At 44.2% G+C, this 14,255-nt stretch overlaps 1 protein-coding gene across 4 annotated transcripts in view; it reads right to left on the bottom strand.

Moving 5' to 3' along the window:
• Positions 1–3,027: 3,027 nt before the first annotated feature.
• The window catches only part of SHROOM4 (shroom family member 4), a 431,909-nt gene continuing 420,681 nt past the window's right edge, over positions 3,028–14,255 (bottom strand). For all 4 annotated transcript variants that reach the window (XM_078663821.1, XM_078663822.1, XM_078663824.1 and 1 more), the window contains 3 exons: positions 9,831–10,014; positions 7,544–7,816; positions 3,028–4,490 (listed from right to left, as the gene is read on the bottom strand). In XM_078663821.1, the coding sequence (XP_078519947.1) occupies positions 4,224–4,490; positions 7,544–7,816; positions 9,831–10,014 (724 nt within the window). In that variant the 3' untranslated portion in view covers positions 3,028–4,223. The remainder of the gene's footprint in view (positions 4,491–7,543; positions 7,817–9,830; positions 10,015–14,255) is intronic.

The raw sequence follows: 14,255 nt of genomic DNA, 5'->3' as shown, positions 1-14,255 counted from the left end.
GGAAATTGATTATTTTAATATCGGTGTCTCCTGGTCTTGGTTGGATAACATTTGGGAAAATAAATGTCAAGAGAAGAAGGTACAGTCAGTAACAGAAGTGTGACATGTTTACTTTAATCACAGCTATTGGAACAAGAGAGGCACCAAGTCTACACAAAACAGTAGGCTGTTTCAGTCTACCGGTGCCTTCAGAGGACGTACAAAAGGGTGAAGCCTCATGTAGGAGAGGACTGTTGTGAGTTCCTTCCTGAACCTTTTCTGATCTTGTGTTTTAACAACTTTTTCTGGAGGTGACCATCTTCGATCGAGTGGCAAAGACTTTCCCTAGGCTTGTTCATTTTGTACACAGTGGTTGATCCTTAGAGTGGGTTCTGACTGCAGTGATTTTTGACTTTTTAATAAAAGATAAAACAATCAAAATGACAACTTGGAATCAATGGGGGTGAAAGTTATAGATGTAAAAAATCCTTAGCTGTGACTTAGGTGCATTTCTTCAACAATCGCACTTTACCTACTATTAAATGAATCTAGAAATGGTGGAACATTCCTAAAAAGGTTTATACTAATAAAACCTGCGCAATTAAAAAAAAGGAAAACTGTAACCCTGAACTAGACTCTCTTTAAAAGTGATGGAGTACACAAGTTAAGCACTTGAAAGAATCTTTGGCAACCCACCTTTTACCCATTTCTTGAGGCTGATGGCAAATGTGAAATGTTTGGAACGTCAATGGTGACGCTTTCTTTATATCGCTTCATTTCTCCCGAGCTGGCAGTTTTGCCATGACATCACCACTCACTCTGCACTTTGTATCACTGTCTGTTTCAATAGCAGCCTGTCTTAGGCAACGACGCCTGACATACTCCAGTCCCAGCATGCAAACTACCTCCTGATGCTCACCTCTCACCACCACTCCCAATTTCCCTAGGGGCCTGGCACGAGCACGGTTCTGCTCCCAGTCCCAACCAGCTGCAGAGAATCTGCAAAGTCTACCTCCCCAAAGGAGCCTGGGTTGTGAAACCTACAAGTGAAAGACCTTCTTTCAGATACTTGCAATACATCATCACCCATAGTTGTGTCAGATTGATATCAATGTTTGTTTGGATCAGTATAAACATGTGGTTAGCATTCCCTTTCAGTTCCGGAAGTCCTCACTTGGATGAGTGAAACCCAGAAGAGTCACTGCAGCCTTCTCCATCATCATTTGCCACCTCTTAAGGTGAGGGTGGGGGGAAGGGGAAGGTGGGCAGGCTTTGCTCCTACTGCTGCTGCGTCCAGCTAAATTGGCAAATACTCTTTCTGGCCTAGAAGGCCGGCAAAGAAAACATCACAACACACAATAGTCGGGGCAGCTTCTTAAAATGAGAAAAAGGAGGGCCTCTTCCTACTTGAGTGACTTTAAAATAAGCCAAACAGACATCATTTGAAAGGTTCATCTTGTATGGATGCATTCTTATTCAGCAGACATTCAAATATTTAGTGACACAGATGTCTCTCAGATTGAAACCAGGAATCATTCAGTTAAATCCATATGAAACAAAGTACTGTATAACACCTATATAAAATCAATTGTCAAACTCTAAATGTAGTTTCAGTATTACGTCTAAACTCCTAGTGTGAACTGCGCAAAAACATCTGGGGCTGAATGGGAGTTTTATCTGGCCTGGGAGTGGACCAATCAGTGACTAGGGCGTCAACCATCCCAGTACCACCGACATAGACTATGATTTAAATCTAGGGCGTACTTGGAACCTGGCACGCCTAGGAACAATGTGCTGGTGTGATGGGAACTTCACTGGGATGGCAGCCTGGTTATCGGTAAGCAGCTAGAAACGCTTATGAGGCATAAGATTTGAAAAGGACAAAACGCTACTCTTCGGAGGCAATGTCAAGTGTTTTTTTAATAAAACATTTTTTTACTGATTGAGAGACAACTAAGACCCAGGGGTGCACTGACGTGAGCGATGATGGATTGTTTCGGAGGCGAAAACCAACACCAAAGTGAGAGCCTCGAGAGCTGATATCTAGGAATTCTTCGTGAGGATTGGCCACCATCGCTCTCTTTTCTCTATGTGGAAACAGGTACACGCAGTAAAGGTGGATGTACCCTTTAAATGAAGGATTCGGTGAGAGTGAGACATTGAAGATGGCGGATCTCCTTCTGAGGAGTACAAGGGAAACATTGCTACGCCAGCATCCATTTAAAAAATAGACACAAAATGGCGCGGACTCTTGAGTTCAAATTAGATGCAGCAAGGTATGGCAGTACAGAACTAAGGGGGGCAGGCATGGACAGAACCGGATCACAGACGAGAAAAGAGGTGACCGACCCAACTTAAAATCTTCCACTAGCTCCATACCGGAAACAACAAATTAACTCGGATTATAGGTAACACTGCTGGCGACCCTGAATCTATGCAATACTTTTTTTTATAAAATATACATGCATATTATTTATATGTACAAACATATACATTTCTATCAAAGTACAAACAGTTAATTGTTTTACATATTTGGCATTACTTAAGAATATAAAAAAATACAAAACATTACGATCATAAAATTATAAAATGGTTGACGGCAGGGTAAATATCTGCATTTGTTAATGTAGCAAGCTCTTTGGGATTCGGGATGATGCTGTTAGCTCTTAGAAGTTTTACCGAGGGAAGTTATAGTTGAATAAAACAGAGATAAAATATATTTTTTTTTATCCCACCCGGACTCATAATTTATAGTTAATGAAGACTTCAGGACTATAAGAGGAGCTTCTTGATATCTGGAAAATATCACATTTTAAATATCCGTGCATCTGAGTAGAGCTCTGTGACCAAATGCATCCTCTTTGCCTGGCCTATTTAGAGACAGTGACTAAAATATACAAATAAATAACTTAATATACAACAACATAACTGTTTCTTAGTGTTTTGAAACTTGGGTGGTGGGCTTTGTAATTAGGTTGTGGTATGATGAGCGTCCAACCACACTCCAGTTCTATCATGTTAAAACCATTAGGGGTTTTGGCTGACAGGTGGGGAGAAGACTGAGTGGATGGTAAACTTGGCACATATGTTATTCAGACGACACTTGGGCTTTCCGAGTGTGCCCACTTTTTGTCTCTTATGGAAAAGTGTTAAAAAAGATTAAAACATTATTTGGCATTTTTTGATACAATTTCATGTCATTGGCACATGCCACACGCTTGTTGTCTGGCAATTCCTGAGTTGGGGACTAGGGTCTTTAAAAACTCAGTCACAAAGCAGGCACAAATAGGAGCCCGCGGAACGCATATGGCTAGAAGTTCACTCAATGTGTACACATGGAGCCAAGACATCTCATTTTCTTAGGCTTGTCTTTTTTTTTTGGTGTGCATTATAGCATTCCTAGTCTACTGCGGTGAAGCAAAACATTATTTCTTCTTGTGTTTTTAGCAAACCAAAATCCCACAAGAACTAACTTCCTGAAGAGCATCGGGCCAACAACATAATAGTAAAACCCTTTAACACTGCTATTTTTTCACCTTTAAAATCCATTTGCAGGGCACGCTGGCACTACACCTCCTCTTCGTTCATAGCTAGCAAACAGAGCCAGCACAAGTAATGTGCCCTTGCCGCAGAGCTCCAGTTTGAATGTCAGCACAGAATGAGATGCTTTGGGTCCTCCAGTGGAAAGATTCACCCGTGAAGTCTTGCGAAGAAGTGTTCTCCTGGAAGCTCATGGCAATGTTGCCCTTACTCTAGCTAGATGGCGGTGAAAAGGCAAAGGGGAGAAACTGGGTGCACTTCAGTGCCCAGTGGCTCCTTTTAAGCACATTAAATGAGTTATTCCAGGCACTGTCCCTATGGGTGCCTCAAAAACACAAGGCACTTGATTGTCCTTTCCAGAATGAACATGTGTAAAAAAGGAATGCACAAGGTAAATTAAAAAGGCAGCTCAAAAGAAGGTGCTGATTTCCATGCAACTATTTTGCAGAGAAAGAGGTGGTATGAGCATAACACAGACCGTAGCGATTGGTCAGCATTGTTTACGTCGTCTGCTCTGTGACTCGAGAGAGCGTTGGCTCTTCCAGAGAGGATAGATGAAAAATCAACAAACGTCTATGTGTTGGTCACAAATGCAAATCATTCTTATGTTGTGATGAAGTGTTGTGATCCTTCTTTCACACCTTCTAAACCGATAAGACGGAGTACTTAAAGTGTCACTCACTTCCTTCTATTGGGATAGGAATTCAGTACTCTCTGGAATTGGGCAAGCTGTCCCGGAGGCATTTTAGTTGTTCTTCTCCGAGTTTGATTTTTTCCTCCAGTTCTCTTTGCTCAATGATGAGGGCTGACTTCATCTTGACAAAGTGATGATAGTCCAAGAGCTGGTCAGCGGTCAGATATCGGGAGACGGTGTCATGGACCACTTTTTCACGGCGGTCGACATGTTCCTTCAGCTCCTTGGCCTCTTCCAGCTGCTCAGTTAGCTGCCTCTTCTTCTCCATCAGCACCAGCTGGAAGAAAAAGATTTAAAACAAAAATCATGAGAATGAATCCTACACTGCTTCAGCCTACAGTGGTCAACCTAAAGTCCAACCAGGACTGATAACAAAGAATACAATAAACAAAAAAGACAAAATGAAAGGGTGTAAATCAAGTTCATGGTCCTAAAAAGAATGGTTTTCTTACATGCTGCAGTTTCCAAGACATGGAAGCGGTGGGCACCATGTGCATGGATCGCCAGATTAAGTCATTGCTTAGAGGGCTACACCTGCCACCAGTTCATGCTCCTTTCATTCTGCAAAATGGTTGGCCATTCTATGCTTTGGAGTAGCAAAGTTAACAGCTGCCTCCTTGGGATCATCGCCAAAGTAGTTGTACGTAAAATGATGCCCAGCCCTCCCATCCACAATGTCTTTTCCGCTTAGGAACCAGCTCACTATCTAAATAAAGTTATATCAAAGTGAGCTATTTTGAAGACTTTATTGGATATGGTTTCTTTATTGTCTGCTTTTATAAATGGGATGGGTTATTTTTCTCGCGCGTTTTGAAGGGGTTCTCTGAGACCTTGTGTTAAGGCTCAGGGAAAGAAAACACTGCCATGCAGACAGGAAAAGGTATCCCCAAAGATTAAGTGTTGGTGGGTTGGGTTCATCTTAAACTGCAACAAAGATCATGATGACCAAAACTAATGGCTTTCTACTTGTGCAGTGACAATTTAGGGACACCCTTCACCCACCAATATGACCTTGAGGCCAAAGAAGTACCACTGCGTCCTATGCTCCATTAAATCCCAGAGTACCACAAAATACAGGAGGCCAGGGTTGCCACCTTTGTCCATTTGTTATTTAGACAACACACTCCCAGTCCTGACCTTTTATGAAATCCCCTATCGAGTTCTTGGAGTTGTCCACAAACCTATGAAAATAGGGGATCTGATGAAGATGAAAGCCCAGGACGTCATAAGATGGACTCAGGTGAGAAGCCTATGTGGCTGACCAAGTGTCACCATGACAGGTACCTTACAAGATCCCAGGGAAAACAGTCTGCCTTTTACCCGCCTCCATTTTAGGCACTAACAAGCTTAACTCATTTTGTTGAGTTGTTTTGGCACATTTATCATTAGAATTTTTAACAAATGAGACATTGTAAAAACAATGATGTCTGTATCATAATAAAAAAGAAAAATGAAAAAGAGAAAGGCAATTCTAGACCCAGTCCAAACCTACAGATCCAGTGTCACTGCACCGCGTCTTTACCGATACTCAAGGCGAACCCGCCGCACCACGTGTTCCTACCCGGACGACAAGAAATGCTTCACTCCCCGGCTTCCACACGCTGCCAATCCACTGGCTTCGTTACCACGTTCACCCGCTGACACTGGACGCCTACCCACCTACCTCTGGGCGCTACTTGCCCTTCGGCGGCCGCCGAGTACCCGCCTTGGCCGCCTCATCTGATTTCACTTCTTGTGGCAACGCTACTTGCCCTTCGGCCGCCACCACATACCGCCTTGGCCACCTCATCTGATTCCACAGCCCACGGATTTCATCCTGGGGCCCCATTGATCCGACCGCATTTGTTCCTTTACTAAGGACCAGACGTTTTTTCAACCTATAGCAGCACAACCTCCAACGCTTTCATTTCAAGCTCGTCGCACACCCCAGACTGAGTTGGAATTATCACCGGTCACCTGGGGCCTGCTCTGCTTCCTCTTCCGACCCGGAACAGCCCTGAAGAGTCACAGGATAACTCCTTGTGACGAAACACGTGTCGGCTGGTCATTTTGTCCAAAACAGTTGTGGACTTGTGATACATAAAAAACTTCTTCAAATCATACACTTGTGTCGACCGTTGCTTTTTCAGAACTAAGAACATTTAAACCAACTTTGTAAATACCCTCACCACGTGTGCCCGGGACTGTGCTTATTTTCCAGTGTGGATCCTTCGACCCACACAAATCCGGGGGTTATCGAGTAAATCCCCCAACCTGGCAACACCGTACTCACTTAGATCCTCATGAACATTACGCAGACAAGTCCGAGCGCCACTTCTTCCTGTCCTTACTAAAAAGTCCCTAGCTCTCAATTCTAGACCCAACCATTAGATGGTGGAATAATGCACAGCATGTGAAGCCAGAAAAAGATTCATGCTCCAAAACAAGCCTCACTACTATGAACGTGAAACACATTATACCCACACAACATTCCAGCTGAAATACATGTTGCCTACTCTGCTATCCACCTGTACACATTCTACCCACATCAATATCCACCTGAAACCCCTTTTGTTTGCACCGCTATCCACTAGAAACCCATCTTACCTACACCAATTTCCACTTGAATCACATTCTATCCATACCAACATCCACCATATGCACATTCTGCCTAGACCACTAACCACCGGAATCACTTTCTCCCACACCAGAGGGAGTCTTGGAGTATAAATGTCTTGAGCAAAGTCCACAATGTATACTGAGATCACTCCACACCTGGTTCTTTAGGGGGGTTTATGAACCACTGCTCCATCTCCTAGACTTCCCCAAACATTGTTTTTTCACCTGAAGAGCAGCGTAAGTTGTTGCGCTACAAACTACTGAATGCCACACACTCCCTTCACACACTAACGCACTAGGGAAGAGCAAAACTGCCAGAAACCACCTGGAACTTTAATAATGAAGCAATCAAGAAACTTGCACTCACCCACAAGCCCTACCCACAGGATCTTCAAAGTACCACTTCAAACTCACACTCAGCGACATGACAACATCTGGTGCCCCCTCTAAAAGGACATCTGCTAGGGCTGTGGCATGAACCACAGGACAACACAGGAGAATAGTTCAAGAGAGAACCACACCCCATCCTTTCAACATAATGGATTTCAAACTACCACTTACTGCTGCCTGAAGCAAAGCATTCATGTGAAATCACCAATGTTTACAGTGTGTCCCACAAGCTTTAATGTCAACTGCCTAGCAGCCCCATATTGTAAGAACAATATATCACTATAATAAAGTTGACTTGCTGACTATCTTTGCACTGTTCCCAATGCTATAGCAGACACTCACCTTTTCTTCCTGGGTGGTCTCTGGATCCAGGCTGTTAAGTGCATTTTCGACCCGGGCCAGGCGGCCGGAGAGAGACAGGAGCAGGTTGACCACCTTGTCCAGGTCGCCGATGAACATCCGGTACTTGTCCAGCTCGTTTGGCTTGCACACAGTCCGCACCAACGTTTCAACCTCTTCCCCTAGGGACGTGTTGGCGCCAATATCTTCCAAAAGTCCCCGCTGGGCTTCTTGCAGCACAGACAACTTCTTGCTGATACTTTCAATAAGCTGCAGCTATTGCAGGGGTGAATGAAAATAGAATAAAATATCAGAGGGACAGAAACATTAAATGGCTTAAAAGGAAATAAACATTTAAGGAGAGAGAGAGAGAGACACGAAATAAACCAAAGTGACACGGAAAAATAAAAGTAATGTAATGTCCAGCAATGCCTGTCCTCTGTATTTGCATGGCTGCCCGGGCCAGCCTCAAGTGTAATGAGGACAAGTCTGAAATACTCCTGTACGGCCAATTCCTGGTGGCCTTTAAAGAATCGCTCTGGCCCAAAGGATCACCATGCCCCCAAGGGTGACTGTGGGATTGCAAAAAACCTGGGGATTTGGTTCGGAGCTGATCTGTGCTTTCGCGAACAAATCACGAGGCTGGCGGGTACATGTTTTGGCACCCTAACCACCCTCAGGAAGTTTTTCCCTCTCCTCCCCCAAGTTGCAAAAGAAGCAGTAGCCAGCCAGGGCACTTATACTCTCACGATATGTAGTCAGGGACGGGTTTTAGTGTCCAGGAAGAAAGAAAGGCTCTCTAGCCCTATTAACGTAAGATTACAATAATGAAGCTCAATCTGATGGTGCAGCAGGAAGGGGACACCCTTAAAACCCCTTGATCTGTATAGCAAAACTACACAATTAGAAACTCAATAAAGAACCCGTGCACACATATAAATTCATTGATACAATGATCACAATTCTCATAGAAAACAAATAGTGCAGTCCAGGCGGTTGGGTCGTATTGCTTGATCTTGTCTGTTTATTAATTAGGTAGAAGGATTTATTTTGTATATACAGCCAGCCGACACGTGTTTCATTGTGGAAAGACAATAATCCACAACTCTTCAGGGCTCTATGGCTGGATCTTAACACCTCTTTGGGCCTTCCTCCGGTGATAATTCCAACCCGGCGGGGTAACCAAAAAAGGGATAGTCAAACGTCGGTCGTATAGTAGATGGGTAAACCCACTATAAGGTAGCAGATAATAGTGCACGCCGAGTAGATCTAACCACTAGATCAATAGTCTAGTCAAATTGTACAGACGTGAAATCACGTGATAACGGAAGCAATGAGTCTCCGGTTCAATCCCGGTAAGGCACGGGTACGTGCCCCCCACGAAAAACTCTTGTATATCGACTACAGTCCACTCTGCGGCTTGCTCTCATGTTCTTGTCCTCTCACGCCTGGACTACTCTAATGCCCTTTATATCGGTGCCCCAGACTTTCTGATTCGCAAATTGCAAGTGGTCCAGAACGCGACAGTGAGGCTCCTCTTTGATATCCCCAGGAGGCTAAGCGTGTGCAAGCAGCTCTGCGAGCTCCACTGGCTTCCTGTCGCCCAAAGAGTGCGCTTCAAGGTCCTGGTACTGGCCCACAAAGCTTTACATGGCCCGTGCCCATCCCACTTAAGTGCCAGATTTGCCTTCTACCAGCCAACACGTCAGTTGCGAACGGCCACCCTCAAACACGTGGTGATTCCTATGTTTAAGAGGGTTCGTCTAGGTGGCCAATCTCTGGCGGTTAGAGCTGCCCCCTTGTGGAACAACTTACCGGACGCTCTGAGGTACACGCCGAACCGGACTAGTTTAAAAAAACTTCTCAAAACTCATCTATTTCAGCAAGCGTTCTAGCTCCCCTGTTCTCAGCTGACACTATGTCTCTCTTCCGCGCCAGGACAGTCTTGACTAACAGTGCGCGTTACAAATCAATATATAACATAACATAACATATATATACCATAACATTAACATAAAAGAAATGAAATTAAAATGGCAAACAAAAAAGAGAGAACTAAGGTGACAAAGAACAGAAATGAGAAAATAGAAATAAAAATAAAAAACAAGAACATACGAGTTAGAAAAAAGTAAAGCAAAAGGACAAAGTGAAAAAGTGGTCCAAATTCAGATAGAAAAAGTGAACGACAGCAACCAGTTCAGAAAATGCAACACATACTGCAGACATCAACCAAAAACAAAATGTATGTGTGAGGCCCAGAGAGGGATATAAGGTTGAACACCAAGGGTACCTTCTTCTCTGCCAGCTCTGCATCCACTTCCTCCCCCTCAGACTCATCTTCTGACACTTCTGGAAGCTCCTTCATCTTGTTCAGCAGCTCAGCCTTCCCAGCGGATGTGTTGTAGTAGGAGGAGTACGAGGTGGGACTGACCGACCCACCCGGTGGAGGAGGCGATATCGGCTGAAACTCATACCTATGGGGACAAGCAAAAAAGGCATTAACAATCCACATACTCGCTGGCATACAAGAGATTGAGAGTGATGATCAGACTGTAGTCCACTAATAAAATGGATGAAGGGCGCGCTGGAGAAGGACCTGCAGAATTGAGTTGACCCTTGGGCAATGGGGATCTGTTTGAGGTGCCACAACAATATATATAGTACATTTCAATGTCTATCTATCCAGTTCCCGGCCGGCCCTGCTTTCGCGCCAGGAGGTGCTGACGTCACTCTGCGCGCCCGGAGGCGCACTTGAACAAATTGCGATCCCTGCGCCCGGGCGTGCCCGTCGGAGCCCAGATGAGGCTGGGCCCCCCTCTGACACCCGGCTAATGGGACTCTGATCACGCTTTCCAGTTCTCAGGTACTGTCGCGCCTAATCCTATCTCTGTCTATTAGCATTGCACCACTGTGTCTGGGCTATTGATTGCTTTCGATATCTGATCCTACAATGAGTAAACGCAAAGGAGTAGCGGGCACTCTGGATGCATTCATCATCAGGGCTGAATCACTGCTCAGCCACGAGATCGAAATGACGGATTGGCCACTCTCATTAGATCCTTTAATATTTTAGATATGCTTGTCATTAGGAATCGACTATCCTTATGTCGTCCCTCCAACGTGCTGGTCTACCATTCTTCAAAGTTTGCCTTCGACCCCGCCTTCACCAACTTAGGACGCCCCTCCTCTGGTTGTTTCAAATGGACCAAGTACAGCCACAAGGGCATGGGTCTCTAAACATCTAACTGAGAATAAGGTGAGAAAACCACCAGTGAAGCGAAGGAGGGGTACTGCCTCTAAAAAAACTAAAGCTAAAAAGGGGCTCCCATTTGCCAACTCCGAAGCAACACAAACTAACTCTATTAGCACACAGACTGATGCTGCATTTTCTACATTAAATTATGGCATCACAGGGGACGCTGCTCTTGTCACTGCTGTGGCGACTGCTTTGGAAATTGCATTAGCTCACATAAAAGAGTCGCTAGATAAGAACATTACCCTTCTTTGGGAACGTTTAGTACACCTGGATACCGTAATGGATAATTTGAGTGGTAGAAAAGTGATTTCACAGTCTGATGCTATTGTGGGGGAGGGCTTGCCAATTTTAATAGATGCTAATCCGAGCCTTAACCGACCAATCCCACTCTGCATAAAGAGTCTTCTTCTGATAACTCATGTGTAACATGCGCCAATGCTAAAGGACTCTTTATGCCGAAACCTAGCTCTGAGCAGGGAAACGCACAGGACGTATCTCGGGAGCCAAATATGAAGATCCTAGGATCATGTAGTACTTTCCCCGAACGTTTGCATACCGGTACCACACTAAGTAACCCGAGTAGGAGCACAAAAGATAGCCTAAGGAACAACCATTTGAGACCCAATATAGATATGTTGAGCTTGCCCCCGGCCACCTGTCCATATGCACTAGTTTTGGCCAGTGTCCCTGCCCTCACAGGGGACCAGAGGGAGACTTGGGTTGACTTAAGTAATAAGAGTGTGGATTGGCTAAAAAAAGCATAAAAGGTTTCACCCATCCGACATGAATGAGATCATCAGGGCCCGCAGAGTTGGGTGGTAAGAATATAGACGGTGACTGTATCGGGATTAACTTTCGTAAGCCCCACATGGTACATTGCCTATTGAGACGTTGTGAGCAAACATTTAACCAAATCACCAGCATCTATGCACTACCTCTGGGTTATTTTTACAAACTAATACTTCGGACTATCGTGATTTAGCTTGCCCTCCCCTCTATATCCAATAGGTTTCAGGTCCTATCGGAATTAGACACCCAGGATTGACAACCACCTTCATTCGAACACCAATCATACCCTCTGGATAACTTCCAGGTCTCTGTTCCTCCCCCCCACCTCGTTGATAAGCCAGATGATCAGCAAGTACTAACTAAGGCCAAGGCCGACACAGAGTTGAGTATTCTGAGTTGGAACGTAGCAGGCCTTCAGTCGAGGCTGGGGGATCCAGACTAGCTACGTCTAGTAAACGAACAGGACATAGTCAGGTTCCAAGAGACCTGGGCTACCCAGGAACTACACATCAATTGGTTCCATTGTAGCTCCTCCCCCTAAGTTTGGTCGCCCTTCGGGGGTCCTATCTATTTGGATCAATATAGCCGCTGGCGGCAGTATTAAGGTTCTACCAATCAACAGTTGTAACTTCCGAACCATACTTTATAAAAGGAGACTTTCTTTTTACTTGATTAATTTTTATAATAATGACTTTCATTCAATTCCCATTGGGAATTTTTTTAAGCTTTTTGATTTTATTTCTTAGTTACACTTTCAGCAAGAATCAGCTAAAACCTTTGGTATCTTTTTGGGCGGTGATTTTAATGCAAAACTAACAGACATACCACATAGCATAGGCCGCCGCAATTCCAGGGCTCAGAGCTGGCTGCATTTTTTAACACACACAACCTCACCAATGTCATGGAAACTGTAGGAGTAACACACACCAATAACCACCCTGAGCCAACATTCAGAAGTAAAGTAGGCACCAACGAACAATACCTTAATCTTTTTTTGATAATCACATTTTTATTAAAGTTTCCAACACAAAGAAGTTCATTAATAGTAGATCACACAGTCCTATTAGATACCCCTGTCCCTCCCCAATGACAACATATATCTTATCAGTCTTTTCAGAATAAATAACTAGTACCCCCGTAGCACATTGAGTTAACAAGTTCGGACCAATCAAGATGGTAACAAACCGAACCATTTACCCCATACCTTGCCAAACATCTCCGGGCATCCCTGAACCTCAAAGAGGGAATCTTAATCTAATTATGGGCAAATACACTATAGCAGGGGCTTCAACAATCTATTTGTCCTTCATGGATTTGACCTTGTCAATAGGTCAAAGCTTTAGTCTATCCTTCTGGCCTATGGATTGGATGAGCCCTTGGTGCACTTTACAGCGCACCTCCACAAAGATCTTACGGCCCTGGTCAGGATTAGCAGCAGGGATGAGGTCACCGAAGCAATCAAAGTAGGTAGGGGGGTTAGACAGAGTTGTGTTCTAGCCCCTTCCTCTTTATGATCTATATCAACGGACTGCATAAAACACTTAAACCATTGACCTATGATGTCCCCAAAATAAATGGCAAAACACTTCCTGTACTACTAATGCGGATGATGCGGTCCTTATGGGCCGCACTCCTAATTCCTTACGCATTCTAGTGCAGGGTTTTGTTGACCATATGGATAGCCTGGATCTAAGAACTAATTAAAAAAAATCTTTTATAATGTTGTGTGCACCTACGAAATGCCATCTTAATTTTATATCTGTGGGAGACCAGAAACTGATAAGTACCACTACTTTTCCCTACCTTGGGTTGGTCTTTGCTGCGAACGGCTCCTGGAATGAACATATGGTTCACTCCAGGAGCAAGTTCTCAAAGGCCTCCAACTCGATTCTCAGTCTCCCAAGCCCAAAGAGCATAGGTGCTATTTTAGCCATTGATTTTTTTTTAAAATCACAGTGTGTACCAACAGCCACTTATGGTGCTGAGGTTTTGGGTATCGCCAAGAGCCACTGTATCCAACAAGAAGAGAATGGATTCTGCAGGAAGCTATTAGGTGTACCAATTTCCGCAGCACATTTGCCACAAGGTCATAGAGGATTTTATCAGGGCTCGCCGTTCCCTTTTCTGGCTATCCCTATGGAAAAATGGTATTGGGTGTGAGAAAGGGAAGGACATCCAATGGCTGTCAAGAGTGTACAGAAGCTTATGTAGTGTTAACAAAGGAAGTCTTTTTTTTAAATCCTAGTACAGCTGAGACCCTGCATAAACATGTCCTTAGGAACGCACTTTATTCACTTTACAGCTCCGAAAAGACTGAAAGGGAATCTAAGAAATCCTCCATCCTTAGTTAAATGACCATCGAACAGACCATGCATCCCCTGGCCATCTATCTTACCTTGCCTATGAATCATTGGGAGAGGAGTCTCCTCTTTTGCCTTGGGGCAGGTATTGTTAAATTCGCATTGTGCTTTCCCCTTGGCCATCATGCAAATCTTGACCACTTACATTGCCTGTGTGATGGCCAGAGTGGCCAAACTATTTTACATTTTTTTATTTTGTAAATATTATATAAAGTATACCAAGTGGCTTTTAACTCCGTTTTGTTAAAACATTACGCCCATTAGTTTGGAAAATGCTTATTTGAGGTTACTTACCCTGGCTTACAGAGAG

Source organism: Lissotriton helveticus, chromosome 10, assembly GCF_964261635.1.
Source record: "Lissotriton helveticus chromosome 10, aLisHel1.1, whole genome shotgun sequence".
Lineage (NCBI taxonomy): Eukaryota > Metazoa > Chordata > Amphibia > Caudata > Salamandridae > Lissotriton > Lissotriton helveticus.
The sequence above is the reverse complement of the archived record's forward strand: the minus strand, read 5'-3'. Positions and strand labels throughout refer to the sequence as shown.